This window comes from Tamandua tetradactyla, chromosome 7, assembly GCF_023851605.1.
Source record: "Tamandua tetradactyla isolate mTamTet1 chromosome 7, mTamTet1.pri, whole genome shotgun sequence".
NCBI lineage: Eukaryota > Metazoa > Chordata > Mammalia > Pilosa > Myrmecophagidae > Tamandua > Tamandua tetradactyla.
The window spans coordinates 45,292,520-45,317,165 of record NC_135333.1 but is presented as its reverse complement, the minus strand read 5'-3'; the positions used below and the strand labels follow the sequence as shown (position 1 = coordinate 45,317,165).

General features: G+C 50.4%; 1 protein-coding gene and 1 pseudogene across 1 annotated transcript in view; one reads left to right on the top strand and one right to left on the bottom strand.

Annotated features, from left to right (window-relative positions):
* The window catches only part of TTLL8 (tubulin tyrosine ligase like 8), a 92,014-nt gene that overhangs the window by 11,163 nt on the left and 56,205 nt on the right, over positions 1–24,646 (top strand). Inside the window, 6 exon segments of the mRNA XM_077168193.1 lie at positions 7,714–7,805; positions 11,879–12,017; positions 13,188–13,261; positions 17,223–17,351; positions 19,922–20,036; positions 21,615–21,725. Coding sequence (XP_077024308.1) covers positions 7,714–7,805; positions 11,879–12,017; positions 13,188–13,261; positions 17,223–17,351; positions 19,922–20,036; positions 21,615–21,725 — 660 coding nt within the window.
* LOC143691156 (elongation factor 1-alpha 1 pseudogene) lies at positions 783–2,340 on the bottom strand (annotated as a pseudogene).

The window sequence follows — 24,646 nt, the reverse complement described above, 5'->3', positions numbered from 1 at the left end:
GTTTTCCTATAATTTTTTTTTCCATTAAACTTTGTTTTAATGGGTCTCAAAATTCTGTGACAGATTTTTTTTTTTTTTATAATATTGAATATTTTTTTTAATTTTTTTTATTAATCAAAAAAAAGAAAAGAAATTAACAGAACATTTAGAAATCATTCCATTCTACACATGCACTCAGTAATTCTTAGTATCATCACATAGATGTATGATCATCATTTCTTAGTACATTTGCATCGATTTAGGAAAAGAACTAGCAAAACAGCAGAAAAAGGGCGGGCCGCGGTGGCTCAGCGGGCAAAGTGCTTGCCTGCTATGCCGGAGGACCTCGGTTCGATTCCCGGCCCCAACCCATGTAACAAAAACGGAGAAACAGAATACAATAAAAACAAGAAAATGTTTAAAAATGTTTCCCTTTCTTCCTTCCTTCCTTCCTTCTCTCTGTCTTTCCTTAAAAAAAAAAAAAAAAAAAAAACAGCAGAAAAAGATATAGAATGTTAATATAGAGAAGAGAATTAAAATAATAATACTAATAAAATATATATATATATAAAAAGGAAAAAGAAAAAACAAAAACAAAAGATACAAACACACAAACAAACAAAAAACCATATTTCAGGTGCAGCTTCATTCAGTGTTCCAACCTAGTTACATTACACTTATCTGTGACAGATTTTTGGTCGTTGTTTCCATTTAAAAAGTACTGATTTTAAAAACTAATAACTTAAAACTGCCACACGAAAACAAATGGTCCACAAAACATTCCTTTCCTTCTGAAGGTTTTATGATGCATTGTTATCATTAACCAGTCTTTTACTATTAAACTTAAATGGCCAGTTGAGACAAACAGTTCTGAGACCGTTCTTCCACCACTGATTAAGACTGGGGTGGCAGGTGTTATGGGTAATATTCATTTAGCTTTCTGAGTTTTCTGGGCAGACTTGGTGACCTTGCCAGCTCCAGCAGCCTTCTTGTCCACTGCCTTGATCACACCCACAGCAACTGTCTGTCTCATATCACGAACAGCAAAACGACCCAGAGGAGGATAGTCAGAGAAACTCTCAACACACATGGGCTTGCCAGGAACCATATCAACGATGGCAGCATCACCAGACTTGAGGAATTTGGGACCATCTTCCAACTTCTTGCCAGAACGGCGATCAATCTTCTCCTTCAGCTTGGCAAACTTGCAAGCAATATGAGCTGTGTGACAATCCAGCACAGGTGCATAGCCAGCACTGATTTGACCTGGATGGTTCAGGATAATCACCTGAGCAGTGAAGCCAGCTGCTTCCATTGGTGGGTCATTTTTGCTGTCACCAGCCACATTGCCACGACGAACATCTTTTACAGACACGTTCTTGACATTGAAGCCCACATTGTCCCCAGGAAGAGCTTCACTCAAAGCTTCATGGTGCATTTCAACAGACTTGACTTCAGTTGTAACGTTTACTGGAGCAAAGGTGACCACCATGCCTGGTTTGAGAACACCAGTCTCCGCTCGGCCCACAGGCACAATACCAATACCACCAATTTTGTAGACATCCTGAAGAGGCAGACGCAAGGGCTTGTCAGTTGGATGAGTGGGTGGCAGGATGCAATCCAGAGCTTCAAGCAGCGTGGTTCCACTGGCATTGCCATCCTTACGGGTGACTTTCCATCCCTTGAACCAAGGCATATTAGCACTTGGCTCCAGCATGTTGTCACCATTCCAACCAGAAATTGGCACAAATGCTACTGTGTCAGGGTTGTAGCCAATTTTCTTAATGTAGGTGCTGACTTCTTTAACAATTTCCTCGTATCTCTTCTGACTGTAAGGTGGTTCGGTGGAATCCATTTTGTTAACACCAACTATTAGTTGTTTCACACCCAGAGTGTAAGCCAGAAGGGCATGCTCTCGTGTCTGCCCGTTCTTAGATATACCAGCTTCAAATTCACCAACACCAGCAGCAACAATCAGGACAGCATAGTCAGCCTGAGATGTGCCTGTAATCATGTTTTTAATAAAGTCTCTGTGTCCTGGGGCATCAATGATGGTCACATAGTACTTGCTGGTCTCAAACTTCCACAGGGAGATATCAATGGTGATACCACGCTCACGTTCAGCTTTTAGTTTATCCAAGACCCAGGCATACTTGAAGGACCCCTTTCCCATCTCAGCAGCCTCCTTTTCAAATTTTTCAATGGTTCTTTTGTCGATTCCACCACATTTGTAGATCAGATGGCCAGTTGTGGTGGACTTGCCCGAATCTACGTGTCCAATAACGACAATGTTGATATGAGTCTTTTCCTTTTCCATTTTGGCTTAAGATGTAGTGATGGCTTTCACGACACCTGTGTTCTGGCGGCAAACCCGTTGCGAAAAAGCTTTTCCTATAATTTTAATATCCAGACAATTAATAAGAATGTCTTCTTTTTATTCTAGATGTTGGTAATTTATGTTTTTCCTCTTTTTTCTTGATAAGTCTAGTTAAAGGTTTACCAATTTACAAATTGTTTAAGTATCTTTTTTGGTTTTGTTTATTTTCTCTAGAGTACATTTGTTTTCTATAACACTGAATTCTAATCCTACCTTCATTATTTCCTGTCTTCTTTCTTGTTGACCTCTTTGTAGCCCCTTGATATGGTAGCTTAGATAATTCATTTTCAGTGTTTTTTCTTCCAGTATATGCATTAAAATTTCCCTCTAATTTAGGTGCATTGCACATGCTTTATATGTCATATTTTCATTCAATTCAGTATTTGTATCTTGCATTTTAATTCACGTACTGCCTAACTTTTGAACATTTCAGGGTTTTTCTCATCATCTCTTAAAATTAATTCTGATTTGATTCAAATGTTGTCAGAAAATTTAATCTGTATACTTACCACCCTTCAGAACTTCCTTAGGCTCTCACAGCCCAGTGCGTGCTTAGCATTGGAAGCCCTGCACAGGTCATGGCCTGCATTGGCCGGCCGTGGTTTCTGAACTCAGCAGCCGGGGCAAGCTGCTGACCTTGATGTTCAAAGCCACTACATCCCGCTGATCCTTTGTGCTAATCTAATCTTTCATGTCCTGAGAGAAGTAGTTAAAATATTCCAATATGATTTTGCATTTTTAATTTCTTCTTTTAGTTTTGTCAACTTGTGTTTTTATATGTTTGAAGCTATATTATTATGTATATACACCTGTGGAATTTCCATGTTTTCCTGACAAAGTGATCTTTTTCATGTTTTGAAATGTCTCTCTTTGTCTTTAGTAATGACATTTCACCCCTAAATCTTTGCTATGCGCCTCTAAAAAGGAAATTTTCTTATATACCCTCACTTTTTTCACATTTAATAAAATTAGCAATACTTCCTTAGTAAAGTCCCACTCCCAGAATTAATTTGCATTTCCCCAGTTTTCCCCCCAAACAACATTACAACTTTGTTCAAATCAGAATCTGGCCAAGGACCATACATCATGTTTGGTGGTTTTGTCTCTTAATTCTCCTTTGAGCTAGAAAGCCAATTCTCCCACGTTAGGTTTCCATGGTAATTGAAAAGGCTGGGTCACCTTTTGGGATGTGCCTAACAACCACTGACTACCGGGGGTGCTTGACCCTCTGTCTCCTGAGCTTCCTGCCATCTGGGAGTGAGATCCCCAGGCTTGATTGGATTTGGATGAAGTACTTTGGCAGGACTCCTTTGGGGTGGTGCTGTGTGCTTTATTTGTCCACCCTGGCCACCCTGCGTCGGTGCTGACTAGTCACTGGGTATGGCTGTCCTGGCCAGGTCCCCCTGTCACTGCATCTCCCTGCGGAGACTCTCTGGACACCACCGAGGCAGCAGGTAAACGTCTGCGTCTCCCCTGCAGAATTGCCCAGGGGTCAGACTCCCAGAGGGCAGCGGAATGCAGGCGGTCTTGGGGCCTGCCCTCGGCATTGTGAAACAAAGCAGGTGGGGCTCAGACTGTTTCTGCTTCTGGAATGAGTTGTGTGAGATTAAATGTTTGGTGGGATTTTTCCGTGAAACCATTAGATCTGGAACTTTCCCTGTGAGGTTTCAAACCTCAGGTTTAATCTCTGTATTAGGTAGAGGGTTATTTATTTTCTCTTTCTTCTTGTGTCTATTTTAGTAATTTATAGTTTTCAAGGAACATGTCCATTTTATCCAAATTCCAAATGTATTACCATGAAGTTCATAATATCCTCTTATTTATAAAAAATCTGAGGAATTTTCGTATCTTGTCTTTTATGTCTTTTCTCTTTTTTATTAGTAAGTCTCACCAAGAGTTTGTTAATTTTATTAATCTTAAAGAAACCTTTGGCTTGGTTGATCCTCTTTATTGTATCTTTTAAAAATTTCATTAATATCTGCTCTATTATTTTCCTTTTATTTCTTTATATTTAAATTTACTGTATTCTTTCTAACTTCTTGAGATGGAAATTATTATTTTTTAACCTGAATTATTTTCTAATATATGACTATATGGTTAAAAACTTATTTCTAAACACAGCTTTAACTATATCCCACAAGATTTTTTAAAACATTTTTTGTTGTGAAATATAACATAGATACAAAAAAGCAATAAATTTCAAAATACATTGTACCAAGTAGTTATAGAACAGATTTCAGAGTTTGGTATGGGATACAGTTCCACAAGTTTAGATTTTTCTTTCTAGCTGCTCTAAGACACTAGACTAAAAGAAATATCAATGTAAGGATTCAGCAGTCATACTCATTTGTTAAATGCTATCTTCTCTGTTATAACTTCTCCTCCTTTGATCCTTCTCCCAGTCTTTAGGGGTATTTGGGCTATGCCCTTTCTAACTTTTCATGTTGGAAATGGCTGTTGATAATATGTGATAGGGGATGGAATTAATTGATGTTCTGGAGAGGCTGGGCCCTCTGCATTTCAGGACTTATCTGGCCTAGGAACCCATCTGGAAGTTGTAGGTTTCTGGAAAATAATCTTAGAGTATGAAACTTTTGTACAATCTCAAATAGAGCTCTAGGTGTTCTTTAGGGTTAATAGAAATGGTTGATTGGGTTTTGGCAAACCATGGTAATTAGCAATATTTAACAGAAGCTTGCATAAGAGTAGCCTCCAGAGTAGCCTCTCAACTCCATTTGAACTCTCTCAGCCACTGCTACCTTATTTGTTACATTTCTTTTGCCCCTTTTGGTCAGAATGGCATTGTTGATCCCACAGTGCCTGGGCCAGGCTCATCCCTGGGAGTCATGTCCTACATTGCCAGGGAGACATGGAAGATGTCATGTCCCACGTAGTGGGGGAAGGTAACGATTTTCTTTGCAGAGCTGGGCTTAGAGAGAGACTGTTGCCACATTTGAGAAACAAAAGAGCTCCTCTGGAAGTAACTCTTAGGCACAACTATAGGTAGGCTTAGATCTTCGCTACAGAAATAAGTTTCACAAGAGCAAGCCTCAAGATCAAGGGCTTGGCTTATTAATTTGGGTGTCTCTAACAGTTGAGACAGTATCAGGGGTTTCCCTGGTGGTAAAGTTTAATAGTTCCCTATATTTTCTTCCATCCCTCGAGGGACTTTGCCAATACTTTTTAATTATCTGTCCAACATACTCTGGGATGTATCTGGGCATTACATTAAGCTACACAGAATTACAAGCCCTCATTCCCATTCTGGGCTCCATGTGTTTGTACATCCCATAAGATTTGATATTCAATATTTTAATTATAATTTAGTTAGAAATGTGTACTAATTACTTGAGTTCTACTTATCACATCTTGATTTCTTTCATGGACTATTTAGGAGTATATTTATTAATTTGCAAATGCATGATGGTTTTCTGTTTATTTTGTTCCGTTATTGATTTCTAACTTAATGACTCTTGATCAGGTTCATCATCTGTGTGATGCCCGCAGATCTTTATGGTCAAGCTCAGTGTGTACCATAGGAGCTGGGGAACAGTGCGTAGCACAGATGGCAAGTGGAGTGGGCTGCACGTGTTCAGTAGGTCGAATTTTGGATAATCAGGTGCACATCCTTGTCCTCATCGATTTTGTGTTGGCCTGTGCTGTCAGTGAAGTCAGTGCAGTGACTCTGAATGATGGTGGATTTGGTGTCTCCTTGTCTTTGTGTGCTTCAAGGCTCAGTCACCATCCCCCAACCCCACCCCAGCCCCACACAGTTTTCCCCTGGCCCCTTTCCAAAGGTCAGCACTGCCCTGGTCTGTGTGCCACAGATTCGTTGTGCCTATATGCCAGTGCCACTTCTTGTTTGTTCCTCACCTGATGATGGCACTTGGGTTGCTTCCAGCCGTGGGCTGCTGTGACGAAGCGTGTGAAATTCTCTGTGCAGACAGGTGCTCTCGTTTCTCCTGGGTAAACATCCAGGCAGGTATTTGCTGGGTCATGTAATGGTCTTACTGTACACACGGTGGCCACACCGTTCTGAGGTGGCCACACCACTTTCACTGCACCCACAACACCTGAGCATCCCATGGCCACTTCTTGCCAGCAAGGGGTCTTGTCCTCTTTCCTTGTAGCTTTCTGGGGATTGTTGGGGGCATCCCCTGTGGTTTGCCAGCGATTTCCAGCAGATTGGCCATGCTGCGAGCTTTTCCGTGCACCTACTGGCCATTCTTATGGCTTTTTACTATAATTTTTTATTAAGCATTAAAGTTTTTTTTTGCCCATTTTAAAAATTGGATTGTCTTTTGAGTACTGAAGTGTAGGAGTTTGCGTATATATATTCTACATCTAAGTCCTTTGTTAGGTGTATGTGTTGCAAATATGTTTTCCTGGTCTGTGGTTTGCCTTTTCATTTTCTTAACATAGCAGATAAAGTCCAACTTAAATCAGATTTTCCTTGTATGGTTAGTGTTTTCTGTGCCCTGTCTTAGGAATTGCCTAACCCTAATCATGATGTGTTCCCCCTCCTTCCTGTTGGTGGCCCAGTGTTTGGTGTGCACCTTCGGCCTGTGCTGCCTCATTGCTTTCCCGCCCCTCGGGTGGGGGCTGGGTGGGGTCCACCTTGCACATGGATTGAGGGCCCAGCCTCTGGGGGACGCTGTGAGCTGTCGGGCCGGGTTTCTGGGGTTCACCCAGGAGGGTGGTCGCCCCCAGGTGCTGTGCTCAGCCAGTGACGCTGGACCTTCTCGGAGGCCCCGGGGGCATTCTCAGGTGGGGGAAGGTCTGGGCCGAATGCAGACATTGAGGCGCATTTGCAGCCACTCCACTGGGGTGGGTGGGTGGGAAGGGTGGCGTAGGGGTGGGTGTGCAGGGCCGTGGGGCAGTGCTGTGGCCATGCCCGGGGACGCCACCCTAGCAGGTGGGGACAGCTGCAGAGCCCCGGGGCTCTAGAGAGACCGAGAGGGGAGAAGGGGGGCGTGGCGAGGAGCGGAGAGCCGGGGCCGTGCAAGCTCCGCAGAGTGCCGGGGTAGGGGGGTAGCAATGGGTCTCAGGGTCCCAGAGCGGCCCCATGCGGGGCCAGGCAGCAGCGTGGACGTGCCTGGAGCAGGCAAGGCTGCCCGGGCCTTGCTGCGGGCAGGAGGGTGGGAGCAGGTCTGAGGCGTGAGGGCCGGGCGCTGGAGGAAGGGGTAGGGGCAGAGGAAGGCGCGGGGGGCGGGGGGGGGGGACAGTTAGGCATCTGGGGGCAGGGGCGAGTATAGGGGAAAGCAGGGCGAAAGGTTATCAGGCCTTTGGGACATGAAGTCCTGTTTAGGAGGCTTCATTCTCTTTCCTTCACCTTCACCTTTGCTTCTCTTTTGCAGGATCAAAACGAGGAATTTCCCAGGACTCGCATTCTTCCCCCAAATTAGACGAATACAGAATAGCAAGACAGTTAACAGAGAAAGCAATCAAGGTACATGCTCCTGAGGACTTGGTGGAGGAGGGAATATTTCCTTTTAAACAAATTTATTTTGGAATTTGGAGAGTAAGTTATTCTAACCCCTTGCCTGCAGCACCCACTCCTCATCCCCAGATTCCCTACCTGCCCCTCTTAGGGCCCCCACCCGAGGCTTGTGCAAGGCTTAACTTTTATCCCAGCTGTGCCTTTTGAAAGTAGGCAATACTTTCAGAAGTGCCAGCACACCTTGGCATTCCCCATCTTGTAAATGCATCCCTGTGAGCTCCGCCTCCTGTCCTCTCCCCAGAGTCTGACCTGAGTACAAATTTCCTCTTCTTAAAAGAACCCCAGCCTATGAGACTAGAGCCCAATGGAGCCAGCTCGGCCTCATATATCATCTTGAAAGACCCTATTGCCAAATGGGGCCCCATTTGAGGGCCTGGGCTTAGGACATGAATATATCTTTTCTGGGGACTTAACCCATAACTACATTCATTCACGTCCACAACTGACCCAGCCATGCACCCTAGGGTCACCCCCTCCTGTCCCTACACATTTCACTGTGCTGGATCTGATGCGCCCCCTGTTGTTCAGGGGCTCCACTTCTGTCCGTATAACAGTCACCCTGAAATTTCAGGTCAACATTGTGCTCTGTCATGAAGGGAGATAGAAGCGTTCCCTCTCATTTTTCTTTGGAAAAGTATGTTTTTGGAATTATTTGTTCCTTTTTATCTTCTTCTTTTTTCTTTTTTGGAACTTGCTTGTGAAGCAAACTGGGCTTAGAGTTCTCTTTGTGGAAAAAATTTTTAATGATTTCTTTTCTTTAATGATTTTAGGGCTATTCAGCTTTTCTATTTCTTCCTGAGATAACTTGGAAAGTTAAAAATTTCAAGGGATTTGTCCATTTCATTTTGATATATAAATTTATTGTCATAAGTTTCTCCAAAGAAAGTTTACTTTCTTTGTAATGTCTATAAAATGTGAAGTTTTGTCTCCCTTTCACTCCTAATATTGATTATTTGTATCTTCTCCAGTAAAGTGCTGGATGAGGCTCATACTGGCTCAGAATTTTGCAAATCAGATGATGTCATATTTGTAGCTTGAAATTAGCCATCGTGGGAGTATTTAAACTTCAGAAATTGGCAAAACACAACAAACCAGTGCTTCCCTCTCCCCTCCCCACCAAAAGACCACCACTGCTTCTCTGTTTTTCTTGATCGATTTCAGTATGGATTTGGTAATACCAGTTTAGTGTTTCAAGTAACCACAACTTTTACTCAGTTGATCCTATATTATGTTTTGCATGTCATTAATTTATGCACTTTTACATATTTCCTTTTTATTATTCCATTTATATTATTTTGCAGTTACTTTTCTAATTCCTTATGATAGATATGTAGTTCATTGATTTTCAGTCTGAAATATCAAAACATATAGACATTTAAGTCTATAAACATCTATCTAAATACTGTTTTAGTTGCATCCCATAAGCTTTTATTTGTAGCATTTTTGTTGACATTCAGTTCAAAGCATTTTAAAATTCATATTATTATTTCTTCATTGGCCCATGGGTTACTCAAAAGTATGGTACTTAATTTCTCTACTTCTGGAGCTTTTTTAGTTATTTTGCCACTGACTTCTAGCTTGATTACATTGTGGTTAAGAGTATGATCTGTATAATATTATTCCATTGGAGTTTGTTAGGAATTCCTTTCTGCATAGCATCTTTTCATTTTTTGTAAAACGGTACAGAATGCCTTTTCCCTGGCCGTTAGGGTAGAATTTGTTATTTGAGTTGTTTAAACCTTCTATGGCCTTAATGATTTGTTTGGTCCATGTGTTCAATAATTTACTGAAAGAAGTTTGTTAAAATATCCTATTTACAATTGTGGATTTGTCTACTTTGTAGTTCTGTCATTTTCTGTCAATTTAATAAGTGTAATATCTTTCTGAAAACTTAACCTTTTAGTTATTATGAAATGAGCTCCTTTCCAAAAAAGTCAGGTTTTTTGTCCAAAGGCTACTTAGTCTCATATTTGTATCCTTTCATTTTCTTCCTACCTGTAGGCTTATGGTGTCTTGTAAACAACATAGAGTTGGATAGTTTTAAAAGCCAGTCTGGTGCTCTTTGCCTTTTAAAGAGCATGTTGTATATTTATGTGTAATTACACTGCTGGGATATTCAGATCACCAGCATATTTACTGTCTGATCGCATTCTTACAGTATGGCTTGCTTTTCCTCTCCTTTTACCCCTTCTTTTGGACTGATTACTTTTTTCATTCCATTTTTTCCACTATTATATGTTTGAAGTCATATACTCTGTTTTTATTCTATTTGTAGTTTCCTAAGGAGCAGTGTTCTGCTAACATTAAAATTAGCCAGTTTTTCTAAAGTCTATCCATTTGACTAAGATGAGGCAGGGGGCAGGGGTGGCGCGAGTGCAGGGCCTGGCCCATCCTCCCCTGGCTGTGGTCATGTCCGCCCTGGCCTGTGCACAGCCTGGGTTGAGGGGGTGTATTTCCCATGCAGCAGGAGGCTGAGTGGCCCCCAACCGGCAGGTCCCGTGTAGGTGCTGGCATTCAACTCCCTGCCTCTTGCAGCAGGCACAGCCCCTTAGGCCCCTCCTGGGGTGGGAGCACGTCCCTGTGGGAGCCCACATGCCTGTTCTGTTTCCGCACACCTGGTCTCTGAGACCCCATGCTGAACATGACTCCCCTTCCTTACCCGGGAATCTGGCATGGCTTAGCTGGGCACTTAGGGCCTCACAGCTGAAATTGGGTGCTGGCCAGGCTGCATTCTCATCTGGAGCCCCCCACCCCCAGGGAGGGAACCCCCCAACTTTGATGCAAAATTCCTTTCCCTGATGCTGTGCTTCCAAGACAGCAATAGTCTCTGAGGCTTCAGATCCCTTCCTGCAGCGAAGGCTGGACCTGCTTCCCCAGGACCCACCTGCTCAGGTCAGGCCCACCAGGGATAAGCAGGCTTCTGATGAACTTCAAGTCCATTGACTAGAAACCTGACTTGCCTCTGCATGTCCTTCCACAGGAGTGACGCCATCTTACCTCTGCAGTACCCTGTTGTTAGAAGCAGCTCCAGATTCCACCTATGTCCAGGCAGAGTGGGCTACATAATGGGGTCACTTCAGGGTGTAACTGCTGGAGAACCTCAGTGAATCACAGCCACTCTTCTCCCTGCCCAACACCCCGACTCCCCGTTGACAACACACCCATTTCCTGACCCTGCCCTGGAGTAGCCATACCTCCATGACCCTGCCCAGGTTCTGTCCTCTGCCTGGACCCCCTCTCTCCGTCCTCTCACTGGACCCTTCCCCCTGTCTTCTCCATGGACCCCTCCTTCCATCCTCTCCCTGGACCCCCCTGCCTTTGCTCAAACAGGTTGAACCCTGTTCTTCAGCTGGGGAGGCCCTGCCTGATGCCAGCTGCCAGCTCCACATCCTGTCCCCAAGTGGTTGAGCTCAGTTCTGCAGTGACTGGCACGGAGTCCCAACTGCTCTGGGTGTGGCCTACTGTCAGGACCTCTGCTCTATCCTGGGCAGCAGAATGAGCCCCCAACCCCAAAGCAGGAGAGGTGGTCACCCTTCCAGAAGAATGAAGACCCTTGGGGCACTCTCTCATCCCCAACAGGCCACAGGCTTCAGCGGCCTCAGCCTACCACCTCCCCCCCTGCATTGGGCCTCTCCCAGAGCTCAGGACCCCTCCCAACCTGCATTCCTGGGTGCACTTGTGTGAGTGTGTGCAAGCTGTGTGTGTGTGGTGTGAGTGTGAATGCCTCTGTGTACAAGATCCGCAGGATAAAGTGGGGTCCACAGAGCAGAGGGACTCTCGTCAGTGCCTCCCTCTTCTGCTCCCTCCCAGAGGCTGCGCCCATCCTGCTGTCCACCTGCCCACGTGCATACCTGCATACCTGCACACCTGTGTTTGTGTCTTTTCCACTGTTGCTGAGTATTTTTCTCTTGGCAGGATGTGACTGGCTTTCCACCAGGTGCATAGACTCTATCTCATTGTACCATGAAAACTTCTTTTACAGAGAAATACATCATCTGCTTTTCAATTTCTTATACTTTTAGGACAAAAAGATTTTCTCCATCTATGGGCACTACCCAGTGATCCGGGCTGCCCTGCGCAGGAAGGGCTGGGTGGAGAAGAAATTCCACTTCCTGCCCAAGCTGGTCCCAGAGGCCGAGGATGGCAGTGAAGGGGTGGCAGGTAGAGTATCAGGGCCTGCACACTCTTGTGCAGCGTTTGCTTATTTCTGTCATAAGGACCAGGAAGCCAGTGACTGCCCTGCTTGGGCAGGGCTCTGACTGCCCTGGGCTGATAGAAGAAGCCTTTTCATACAACGGGCCTCACAGCTGTGTTGAGCAAGTCCTGATGGGGCAGCGCCCATTGGACATTCAAAGGGCTGGGCAGAGAGCTCAGAGGGTAAAGGCAGGAAATGCTGCCTGGCTGGCATTGGTTTCATTCTACTTAGGGGGTCTCATGTGGTTACTAAGGACAGATGCGCCCTAAGTGGTAAGGAGGCCCATTCTGACAAGCTCTCTCTATGGGACCCAAACTAGTTTTATGGCCAGGTGTTGTTTGCCTGGGACCCTACAGGCTGGGCTGCTTGTCTGAGAAAAGCCCTGCAGCCCTGCTTGTTCTCTGGAAAAGCCTTCCCAGCAAGCAGTCTCCTCCCTGCAATGCCCAGAGCAGGCGGCCCTTTTATTTTTCTTTTATTTTATCTCTCCCTAGCATGTCTTGGGGGTCTCCCGGCATGTTGAGGTCTCTCCAGCAAGTTGGGGTCTCCTGGCATGTTGGGGTCTCCTTGGCTTGCTGGGGTCTCCCCGATTTCACATCTGAGTCTGGCATTTCCTTCCCTTGGGGTTGCAACATCAACCATCCAGGCCAGGGCTCAGCCACTTCTGCCCTTTCTCCAGGGGTGACACACCTGATGAGTCCTTTCTCAGCCCTGGGGTGGGTCCCTCTTGTGTCCACACAGTCCCTGCCCTGACCCCTCCTGCTCTGGCTGTGCCTACGTCCTCTAGTGGCCGGGCCCTGCCACTCCCCTCGCCCTGGCCCCTCATGGTCCCGCCTCCCTGACATCCCCACCTGGCCCCAGTTCCCTTTGGTTCCCAGTGGGTGCACAGGACCGGAGCCCATGTGGTCATCAAATGTCACCCCTTCAGTCACCCCTTCTCCACGTCCCTCTGGGGAACTCTCTCCATGGTGCTCACCCCCTCTGCCCAGGCCCCCAGCGGAAGGGGCTGCTTCGGGGGGGGGTGCTGGCGGGTGATGGGTGGGCCATGCCTGGCTGCCGCTGTGGGGCAGAGCGGGGCTGGGGGTGGGGGTCCATGCCCCTGCTGGCCTGACCTCCGCTCCCTCGGGCCCTGTTTGCAGACAGCACCTGTGCTGAACTCAGAGAAAACCAGAACATGACCTTCGAGAGACCAGACGACATCCACGACGTGATGGTAGGCCTGCAGCCCTGTGTCTTGGGGTCTCTGGCAGGCCATGCCTGCAGCACGAGGGTTCAAGAGGGCAGCGCGCAGAGAATGGATATGGGGTGCCCTGAGCACTGCAGCCCCCGACCCCCACAGCCCAGTGAGCAGGGACCCAGCTCCCCAGCAGGTAGCCCAAGGCCCCGAGGCCAGGGCTGCCCGGGAGGCGCTTGGGGCCTGTGCTCCCTCAGTACTCTTGGTGCCTGGCCCTTGGGGGCTGTGCCCTCGTGGGGAGGGGGTGTCAGATGGCAGAGCCCCTCAAGTGCAGCATGATAGGAGGCCCCTGTGGAGAAAAGGAAGTCTCAGGGTCAGGAGAGGCCAGCCGGGGGGTTCTGGGAGAAGGTTCTGGATGGGGGGTCCTGCAGGGCCCAGTGGGCTTTCCCACAAGTGAAGGGGTCTGGAAGGAGGATGTCCCTTGCTTCCTGCTAGCTGCTCCCCAAGCAGCAGGAACTCAGAACCCTGACACCCAGGCAGGGGTTGGAGCTCGGTGGGGAGGGCCGGAGGCTCCTGGAAGGACACGGCTCAAGAGCACCCTGGGGGCAGCTGGGAGAGAGCAGGCCTGAGCTGGGCATCCACTGCCTGATGGGGAGGCTGCCGTTCTTTAAAGGGAACGACGAGTCCCTGGCCACCCACTAAAGGCATGGGCACTTAGGGATGGGGACCTAGCGGTATGGCTCCCCACACTATGTACAGAAGGACTCCCATGGCTTGGGGACAAGCAGGGTTGCCCAGGATTGTAGCTGCAGGAAAACAGAACACGCAATGTAAAGGACAAGAAAAAAGAAATGGAGTTGTGGTTGTTTGAGATGATTTGATTATGCATGCACTAAAGAATGTGCTGATAAACTCTTAGAATTAAGAGGACAGTTCGCCAAGGTTGTTGGGTACAGAGTCAGTTGCATTCATATCTGCCAGTAATAAAGAGTGAAAAAATATTAAAATATACCATAAAAAAAATGTACATTCCTTGGAACAAGCCTAACAAAAGAAATGCTAGGCTGTGATGAAAATAGATATAAAACTCACTCTGAAACGTTTTTAAGATCTCATAAACGCAGCCGATGGCCCACATCCATTGATGAGCAGCTGTGAATTCGCCTCAAGTCCTTCGGTTGCCTCCCTACAGGTGGACGCAGTCTCAGCTGCTGTGTGTGTGTCTGTGTATCCCCATCTGTGCATGCGTCCGTGACTATATGAAAATGTAAAGAGCCGAGAACAGCCCCAACCTTGAAGATCAAGAGAGGAGAGTGCCTGAGACAGGGGCCCGCAGAAGCTGCAGTAGCCGGGAGTCATGCTGGCCGCACCGCAGCCCCTGGGCAGGGCTGAGAGCCCCAGACAGAGCCCGGCAGGTAGGGAGCGCGGGCGCATGGGGCAGGGCAGTAGAGGCCTGATCTGCAGGCGCAGACCCACCTGACCCAAACACAGGAAGCTGAGCCGGGTGCCTCTCAAAGGTGACGTGGAATCACTTTCAACTCTGGGAGGGAAGAAATTAAAAATGACAAAACAGTGCTCAGTGTGAAGAAAATCGCTGATGCATTCCACTGCAATGAAATCAAGAGCGACTGTTCCTCAAACACCACCACAAGGAGAGCGAAAAACCACAGAATGGGAGATGTTTGAAACTGTATCAGTTGCGAGATCTAGTATCCAAAATGTAGGAAACCTTCATAAATCATTAATAAAAAGACAGTAAAGTGAAAAGCGGGCAAAAAACTTGGACAGGCACCCACAGATGGCTAACGAGCACTTTTTCAGGTTTGCAAATTAATCCCATTCTGCGAGGCAGAAGGCGCATTACTCAGGGCACATCCGAGTGCTGAACCCAGACGGGGGGCCCATGGGACCCTGAGTCCAGGCAGGGTGTGGCTGGTGGGACCCCAAATCCAGGCGAGGGGTACCCAATGGGACCCTGAGTCTGAGGAGGGCTGCCTGGTGGGGGTGGGTGCATCTGCCGCTGGTGCTCTCTTTCACCTGGGCAGGTGGTGGTCACCTGCTGTGCTGGTTTGAAAGGATGTGTGCCCCCTAGAAAAGCCATGGTTTAACCAAAATCCCACTTCGTAAAGGCAGAATAATCCTTATTCAAGACTATGTGTTTGAGTCTGTAATTAGATCATCTCCAATGGAGATGTAATCCAATCGAGAGTGGTTGTTAAGCTGGATTAGGGGAGATGTGTCTCCACCCATTTAGGTGGGTCTTGATTAGTTTCTGGAGTCCTATAAAAGAGGAAACATTTTGGAGAATGAAAGACATTCAGAGAGAGCAGAGAAGAACAACATAGCCACGAGAAGCAGAGTCCACCAGCCATTGACCTTTGGAGATGAAGAAGGAAAATGTCTCCCGGGGAGCTTCATGAAACAGGAAGCCAGGAGAAGAAGCTAGCAGATGATGCCATGTTCGCCACATGCCCTTCCAGATGAGAGAGGAATTCTAACTGTGTTTGCCATGAGAGAAACCCTGAACTTCATTGGCCTTCTTGAAGCATGATATCTTTCCCTGGATGCCTTTGATTGGGCATTTCTATAGACTTGTTTTAATTGGGACATTTTCTCAGCCTTAGAACTGTAAACTTGCATCTCATTAAATTCCCCTTTTAAAAGCCATTCTGTTTCTGGTATATTGCATCCCGGCGGCTAGCAAACTAGAACACCTGCCTGCCTTCTATACCTCATGTATCTAAAATAACTCATAACAGGCTTTAAAATGAGATGGCCATGTGTGAAAAAGGACCACCAGGGGTACAGCCATCCCCTTAAGGACAGAGAGAAGACATCGGAGCATGAGTAAAGATCCAAGCGCCGTTGAGGTTCGTGTGGCCCTTATTCCCAACAGCCAAAAAGTGGAAGCCACCAGGTGCCAACACCCAATGAATGGATACACAGACGTGGCACCTGCATGCCACAGTTTGTTCTTCTGCCACAGAAAGGAACGGAGTCCCAGTCCACACTACAGCATGGATGAGCCTGGAAGACATCTTGTTGAGTGAAATAAGCCAGACATCAGAGGTCAAATGGTGTATAATCGTACTTACCTATGACCTCACTGATGTGAAATAATTAGAATAAGCCCATTCTTAGAGACCAGGGTGGGTTCCAGCTGGCCAGGCAGGGGCTGGGAATGCCTGCCGGCTGCAGGTCCCTGAGATGTGGAGGATTGGATGGCAGCAGCATGACGCTGTGGATGTGGTCAATGCCACAGAGCTGTACCCTCCACACAGATAAGATGGTCAGTGATATGCTGCATGCTTGTACTCAAATTTAAAAATAGAAAAAGAAGGGATGTTGGCTGCTGGGAGCCACTCCTGACTGTCTGGACAGTGTGGGGCAGGGGAGGGAGGCTGCCCTGAGTCCTGTCTCAGCACTGACGCTGGGAGACCACCTGCCCTGCCTGCCACCTTCCCTCAGTGTCCCCAGGCTGGCAGGGACTCACAATGGAGCTCCTGGTCTCATGGTCCTGCCCCCGGGTGTGGGTGTCTCTGCATCCATGGGGTCCTCGCCCAGTGCACGGGGTGGGTCACAGCCTTCCCTTCCTTACTGTTTCCGTGCCTGGAACTGACCCAGAGCCGCGGTGTGTGGATGGAGAAGCATCCTCAGGGCGGCCCGGAGTCCAGGTGTTGGCTCCCTCGTCTGGGGACCTCGGTTTCCCCTCTGCAGGTGGGCAGGTGGGGGAGGCCAGGTCTCCTGGGGGTCTTCCATGTGGAGGCCACACCCCAGGCCACAGGGCAGCTGCTGACCCTGCACCCGGTGGAGATGCCCCGCCCACAGCCTCTGCCGGGGGTGGCCTCTGCTACCCAGGACCCCGAACCCCACGGTCCCACCCAGTGCCCAGCAGGCCCAGGGGAGAGGGCAGACAGTGGGACGGGGTTGCCCACCTGAGGCCTCACCACGGCCCTGCGCCCGGTGGCAGCTGCTGCTGAAGGCTCTGGGTTTTTGCCAGTCTAGGTTGGTAAAAAATGAAACGCCCTACTTCCTCTGGACCATCAAAAGGGACGTCATTGATTACCACAGCCTGAGCTGTGACCAGATGCTCAACCACTATGGGAAAACAGCATCCTTCACCACCAAGGTGAGTGTGCCTAGGGGCTGGGCAGGCAGCAGGGTACGGGGTAGCAGTAGGGGGCAGGTGGACAGGAGGGGACAGGAGGGGATTGGAGTAGACAGGAGGGGCCGGCCCCCTCCCTATTTTGAACCTCGCCCACTGGCTTGGATCTGCCCTGTACCACATCTAGTGCCGGCCACCAGGGGGTACGGTCCCAGGACCACTGCAGGTGCCAGCCCAGCGTGCCCCCCCCCCACACACCCTGGGACTGGGGCAATTGGTGCTGGAGCTGGCAGATGGGTCCACGCAGCCTCTAGTGGGTTCACCTGTGGCTCCAGGTAGACTCTGACACCCCAGAGGCGGCCACTCCAGGCTGGCCCCACCCTTTCCCAGAGGGTGACTTAGAACTGTTACATAGTCCACCTGTGCCTCAGTTTCACCTTCTTTGAAATGGGAACAGAGCAGTCATGGGGAGAGTTGTGAGGAGAGGTGCCTGTGAGGGTCAGAGGAGGGGGAGGTGGGCTGGGCAGGACCTAGTAGGGCTGAGTGAGGGCCACTATTGGCTACCTGGCCACCCTCAGGGCCGGCTGTACAGGGGCTGTGGCCAGCCTGGGGGCTGGTCCGTCTCTAGCCTGGCCTGGCCCTGCCCCTGGCTCCTACAGGCTCAGCAGCTGAATCAGGCCTGCCCCTGTCCCACATCCCCAGCCGGGTCAGCAGCACACGGGATTGTCCCCAGCCCGGTCCCCTCCCCAGCAGGCGCCCTCCATCCCAGAACAGCAGGTCCTGTTGGCTGCACTCCAGCCCCCAAAGGCTCAGCCTCACCCTCTAAGATCCAAGCAGACGTCCCAGGGGCCTCCAGTCCTGCTCCCTGTGGCCAAAGGGGGCCTCCCCACAGGCCCTGTTCCCCAGGACCTCCACCTGCAGTGGCAATCACACCCCACCAGGCCTCCTAGTTCACCTGGCCTGCCCTCCTCTATCTCAAGCCCTCAGCCCTAGGGCAGGACACATGTGGGCTCAGGCTGGGTTTTTAATTTCCCTTTGACTTGGTTTGGCAAGTTATCTCATCCTAGGTGTTATCTATCCTGTGTTCTCAAATCTGTTGGCTTAAAGTTGTTCACAGGATCATATTTTTAACATTTACATTATTATATCATTGTTATGCCCCTGAGACTTTCCCTGGATCCTCCTGATCTCAACTCAGGCATACATGCTTCGGGGAGCCATTCCCAGACACCACTTGCTCAATTTTTTCGTTTGGTGCTTTCGGGGTGCCCTGGCTGGGGTGGGGCTCCACAGGGCACGGAGGGCCCTGCACTCATCCTGCTCTGAGCCATGGCAGCTGCCACCCTCTGCTGGTCATGGCCCCTCCCCAATGCAAGGGTCAGCCCCTACCACTCAGCATTACCCAGTGTCCCCTGCTGCCTTTGGCTCGGGGCTGTGGGGGCTGCCCCAGGCCTGCAGCAGCTGTGGGGGCTGGTGGGGGCGTCTGTTGTGGCAGGAGCAGGTGGCTGGGCGTGGGAGCCTTGAGATGGAGTGGGGAGTTACCCTACCAGCTGCCCATTGAGTGGGTGAGTGCAGGGCTGGGCAGAGTGCTGCCACCATGGCCTGATCAATACCACCCTCCCCTGCTCCTCTGATTTCTGGATGCCCACAGGCCCTGGGCAGGTGGGAGAGCCCTGAGCACCTGCAGTGCCAGGTACTTCCCAAGTTTTCTGGTTCCTCACGAGGGAGCCAAGGTCCAGGGGTGGGGGGCTCACCTGGTGCTGCTGGTCCCCAGGTGTCCCCTTGGGGAGGGGTCCAGGCAGAGACCTCTCTTATCAATAGGTGGGGCTGGGCTGGCTTGGGGGTCAGGAGGTGGGTGGACCACCCAGCCTCGCAGGCGGCTGCACCCAGGGCTCTCTGTGGGTCCCTGTACTTCTCATCCTTATTTCACCTGCCATGGGACTGTGGGGGTGGACAGCCACAGAGCACAGGGGCAGGTCCCAGCCCTGCAGTCTGGGGGTCCCTCATGGGTGGTCAGCCAGCAGGCACTGCATTCCCGGGCTCGGCACCTGCCTGTTCCTCAAGCTTACCCCCACCCCCCACAATTGGGTGTGTCACATGTTTGGGGTGCAGGGAGCTCCCCTAGCCTCCTGAGCCACCAGCACTGTGTGCCCTATGGGCAGGCATGCCACTTACTCTCAATGGCACGCAGAACCCCCAGGGCCTGTCACCATTTAGGGATCGGGCTGTGAATCTAGAGGCCCTGCCCCAGGCCCTGCTGTGTCCCTCCACTGGTGGGAGCTCAAAGTCCTGGACCAACGGGTCCTCTGGCCCCTCAGCCTGCCCAGCCTGAGGAGTCAGGGTAGAACTGGGGGGCTTTGGGAGCCTGGAGACCTGGGAGGCTGGGGGCGAGCCTAGGGGCCTAGGGGCCCAGGACCTGGCCTGGAGAAGGACTGACTGGAGCGGGTGGGGGGTTGCTGGCTGCCTGGGCCACTGCAGGTGAGCACAGGGGAGTGGGTGCTGCCCTGGCCCATGGATGCCCTGTGGATACAGCAAGGCCCACCTGGTGGGCCCTCACCTCGTGGAGGGACCCTAATATGCTTCTATCTCTGGAGATTGGGCTGTGCATGAACATGCGGAGCTTGCCATGGTACGTCCAGGCGAACCCCGACACCTTCTTCCCACGCTGCTATGGCCTCTGCACTGACAGCGAGAAGCAGGAGTTCCTGGGTGAGTGGACAGGTCACCCTGGGCCCTGAGAATAGCTGCCCACAGGTCCTCCTGCTGGGCCCTCCATGTGGTGGGTTTCCAGGTCAGTGACCCCTTTGGAAGTGACTGCAGATGGCCTGTGAGAGATGGGAGGGTAGGGCCAGTGCAGGCGGGCTGGGGGAGCATGGAGGGCGCAGGGCCCCTCCACCCCAGAGCAGCCTCCACCCCACCCCAGGAGCTGTGTCAGATGTGAAGGGCTGGTGCTGGAAGCTTCTGCAGGGTAGAGGAGCAGCATGGAGGAGACCAGTGGGGATGGGACAGGGGTGGCCCCTGGCTCTGGCGGAGCTCAGGAAGGCTGGGTCAGGTAGTGCAGGACACATGGGGAATCACTAGGGAAGGGGCTGAGGGCAGAGGCCTGACGCCTGTGGGCCTGGACTGCAGTTAAAGGTCTGGGTGCTAGGCCATGTCTGGTGGGTGGGTCAGAGCAGGGGGGCAGGTCTGATCAGGAGGGCTGAACTCCCTGAGCACTGGCCCTGGAGGGGTCGCATGTACCTGGCCCCCTGAGTGAACAGCCATAGACCCATCCTGTAAGGCGGGATGGACAGACTGACAGCCCAGGGCACCCACAAGCACTGAGACAGGCACAGGGGCCCCGGGTGTCTGGGCAGCACCAGGAGAGCGGGGGGGACCTGGGGGAAAGGGGGCAGGCAAAGGCTCCAGGCAGGTGGGACGGTTGGACCCAGGAGAAGGTCGCAGGGTGGGCGGAGCCAGGGCTGGCAGGGGCTGCCTGGAGGAGGTGGGAGGGAATCTGCCTGGGAGGGGCTGGGTGGATGGCAGCAGGGAGCCAGCTGTGGAGCTGGGGAGAGAGGCGTCCTGAGCGTGTGGACTTCTCCAGAACGCGCTGGCAGCAGCACTGTCTGCTTTCCTTGGCACGTGGACGGCTGCTTCGGCCATGCTGCTGGGCAGAGACAGGCCAGTCTGGAGCTCCATCCGCAGATTGGGCCCCCTGAGCTCGGGTGCATCCCCAGAGAGGCTCCCAGTGACCTGAGCAGCGGGTAGGCGGCCAGAGGGAACAGGCACTGTGGGCGGAGGAAAGTTCTCGAAAGATCTCCATTGCAGTGGGGAGAAAAGATTGATGGGAGAGGGAGGCTGAGGACGGAGGACCGGGGAGCACTCCACAGCGGTGGCCGGGGTCTTGGACAGGCCAGGAAGGTGCCTGGAAGGCAGTGGCCTGGCGGGGGTACGGCAGGAAAAGGTGGCCCAAGTTGTTGAGAGGAGGGTGAGAGCTGGGGGAGGGGGTTTCGACGCCTGGAGGGCCCGGGTGGAAGGAGACGCCTGGTAGGAGCCTTCATTTGCCTGGTTGAGTGGGAGGGGGAGCGCAGGCCAGGTGTGGGGGAGAGGCGCTGTGGGGATTGGCATGGTACGCAGCACGGTTGTGAGGCCGAGAGGGGGCTTGTGCCACTCCACCCACCTCGCTGCTGGAGCCCCCCACTTCCGGTCCCGCCTCGCCACCCCCCCACCCCCACCCCCGCGCCACCCAGCTCACAGCTGGAGCCCTGACTGGGCGGCAAAGGCAGCGAGGCCTTGGTGTCCTTGCAGATGACTTCCGGCGCACCCTTGCGTCCAGCATCCTCAAGTGGGTTGTCAGCCATCAGGACTGCAGCAGGAACAAGCGCAGGAGGAAGCAGGCGGAGGCCAGCGACAAGAAAGGTGGGGCTGGGGTCAGGGCCGGGATACGTTGGGCAGTGGGCAGGCATGGGCATATGAATCAGGCAGGGGGTGGGGCAAGCATGGGCGCAGGGGGCAGGACATGTGTTGTAGGGGGCGGGGCACTGTAGGGCCGGGGCAGGTGCATGGGGCCTCCGTCGATCAGGCAGATGATCCATAGACCAGGTTGCCTCGTGCCAGATGCAGCCAACTGGTCTCCCAGGTTCTGGATTCTGTAGCAAGCCCTGTTTGCTGTTCCAAATCCAGACTTAAAATGCCATAGTTGTCATGTTTGTAGAGTATTTGGCAGCTTGGGAAGCACTCCGACATCTGCTGTCTGTAACTATGGTGACTATCCTGGGACGTGGGGGCTTTTTCAGTTTAGGGTCAGGTCCGGGAGTACACGCTGGCGCAGGTAGGGCGACTGTTCAGAAATGGGGTGACTAGCGCAGGTGGGGCACCGCACAGGTGGAGTGGCCGTTCACAGGTGGGGTGGCCATCACAGATAGGGTGGCGGTGCAGGTAGGGCGGCCCTGGACCTCTGATGCAGCCACCCACACTATTTCCAGTCCCTCAGAAGAAGCAGGACCTATGCAGAATAATAATGCTTTTATTTGGTGTAGGGAGAGACCACGGCCACCATGGCTTTGTACCTGCGAGAACCAAATACTCGTTTTCAAGCACTTTAGAAGTTGAACCCACTTAGGTGAACGAAATGAATTATACTCACTTATTTCAGCTCAAATAAGTCTAGGTCAGGTGGTGCCCTGGGCCTGCAGCCTGGGCACAGTGGTGAGGGCCTTGAAGGAAGTTCACAAGAGCTTTACCTGTGAGGGCTGCAAGGTGGCCTGTGGGGAAACAGCTCCAGCTGAGGCCACTGCTGAGGATCAGGCCAGTCTGCAGGCAGACCTTCTGACAAGTAGGTGGACTGCAGCTCCTGGATGCCCCTCCCTGCTTGTGGCCTCTGGCTTCCAGGATCCCCGGGCTGGGCCTGTGTCTGTAGCCAGGTTTTCCTCCCACCGTCCAGGCCCCTCAGGGCAGAGGAACAGCATGCGTGGAAATCCAAGGCAGAGGCACCCCAGCAGACCAGAGGTGGCCCTGACCCTGGGTCACGGGGTCCTGCAGACCTGGTAGGGTGCAGCTGGGTGGTATTCAGCTTCCTCCCCTCTGCCTTTCTGGAGCATTTGAATGACATAATAAAACATGCACACTGTGAGAACAAAATAAAGCTTCCCACCAGTCATCAAATTCTTATGCCATTGCAAAGGGCCCTGAAGCACCCAGAACACCTTGTGAAGAAAAATAGAGTAGAGGACTCCCTCCCAACCAAGGTGTGCTGTACAGCACCATGTGGGGCCGGCTCGAGGGCAGATGCTGAGCAGTGGAATGGAAGCGGGAGCTCTGAAACCAAGCCTCCCATCCACGGTCACTGATTTTTGGACAAGGCTGCCAAGTCTACTCAATGGGGTAAGGATATTCTCTTCAACAAAAGGTGCTGGGACAACCTGTTCACATGCGAAAGAATCAAAGTACAATAAACTCAAAATGGATCAAAGATCTAAATATAGGAGTTAAAACTATAAATATCCCAGAAGAAAACAGGGAATATCTTAAGGACCTTGTGTTGGGCAGTGGATTCTTCGACTTGACACCAAAAGCACATGCAACAAAAGAAAACGTAGAGAAGTTAGATTTCATCAAAATGTCTACTTTCTGGAATCTTCTCCTCAATTTCTACTCTCGAAGCCCAGAACTCTGACATCTGGTTCCTCAATCCCATAAGACTGTCCGTTTTGGTTTTCTGCTTTGGCTCTGTTCACCTGCCCTGTGGGGATCTGGCAGTGCCATCAGGCGAAAAGTTGGATAATGCAGAATAATTTAGATTATTGAAATTATCCAAAAAGTTGGATAAATGTTTTGTCTGCTCCCTTCTTTCAGAGAGCAGTCCTTCTCCAGTTTCTGTGTGTCCTACATACAGTATTTAGCTGTTCTCCAGCACCCCTAAGTGGTTGCTTTCCATTTATTTTTCAACTTTTATATTGTTACTATTTCTCCATGACTAGAACTGGAATTCAGGTATGTTACATAGGTCAACTCATTTCATTCCTATTAATATGGTGAATTAACAGTAATAGATTTTTCTAACATTAAGCCATGCTTGCCTTCCTGATAAAAATGCAGGTTGTCCTGATATGTATTTTTTTAGGTATTGTGGAATGTAGTTTGCTAGTGTTTGGTTAATCCTGCATAGGTGTCTGTAGACGGATGTATTGGAACTTACTTGCAGGTCCCAAGTCATTGCAGGTTTCATGGAGCTCGCACACATACATCGCTGCCCTTGTTATCAGAGCCTCAGTCTGTACCTGTGGCGGCCCCTCAGTGTGTCCTGGGTAGATGGAACTGAAAGCAGAGCCTAGGAGTCAGGGGGAGTCCAGTTCCAGACAACTCGTGACCTCATTTCACCTTTCTGAGTTTTGTTTTCTGCATCTGTCATTGGGAGGCAGCCCCTATCTCAACTCAGTGAAATGGAGTCAAAACACCATTTTTTTGGGTTTTTGGGTAAACCAAATAAAATAATCCATGCAAACCACAAAAACTGGCATACTAAACCCTGTAATTGTCAGCCATCATCATCATTGGTGAAACAATGTAGTTTGTGACAGTATTTTTAAAATAGTTAACAATCGATTAACTGAGTCCCCGCCCCTACTTTTCTTTGTCCTCTGAGTCTGAAAGTACCTGTCTCTTTCCTCTTGATCACATGTGACCTTTTTGAATTCCAGTCCTACTGAACATACCTTCATATAGATTGATGTTTTCTTGAAAATTGTCTATTCATGTCCTTTGACACATTTTCTGTAGAGTTGCTTCTCTTTTTCTTATTGATTTGTCTGTCTTATTGATTTGCTAACATTGCTTATATA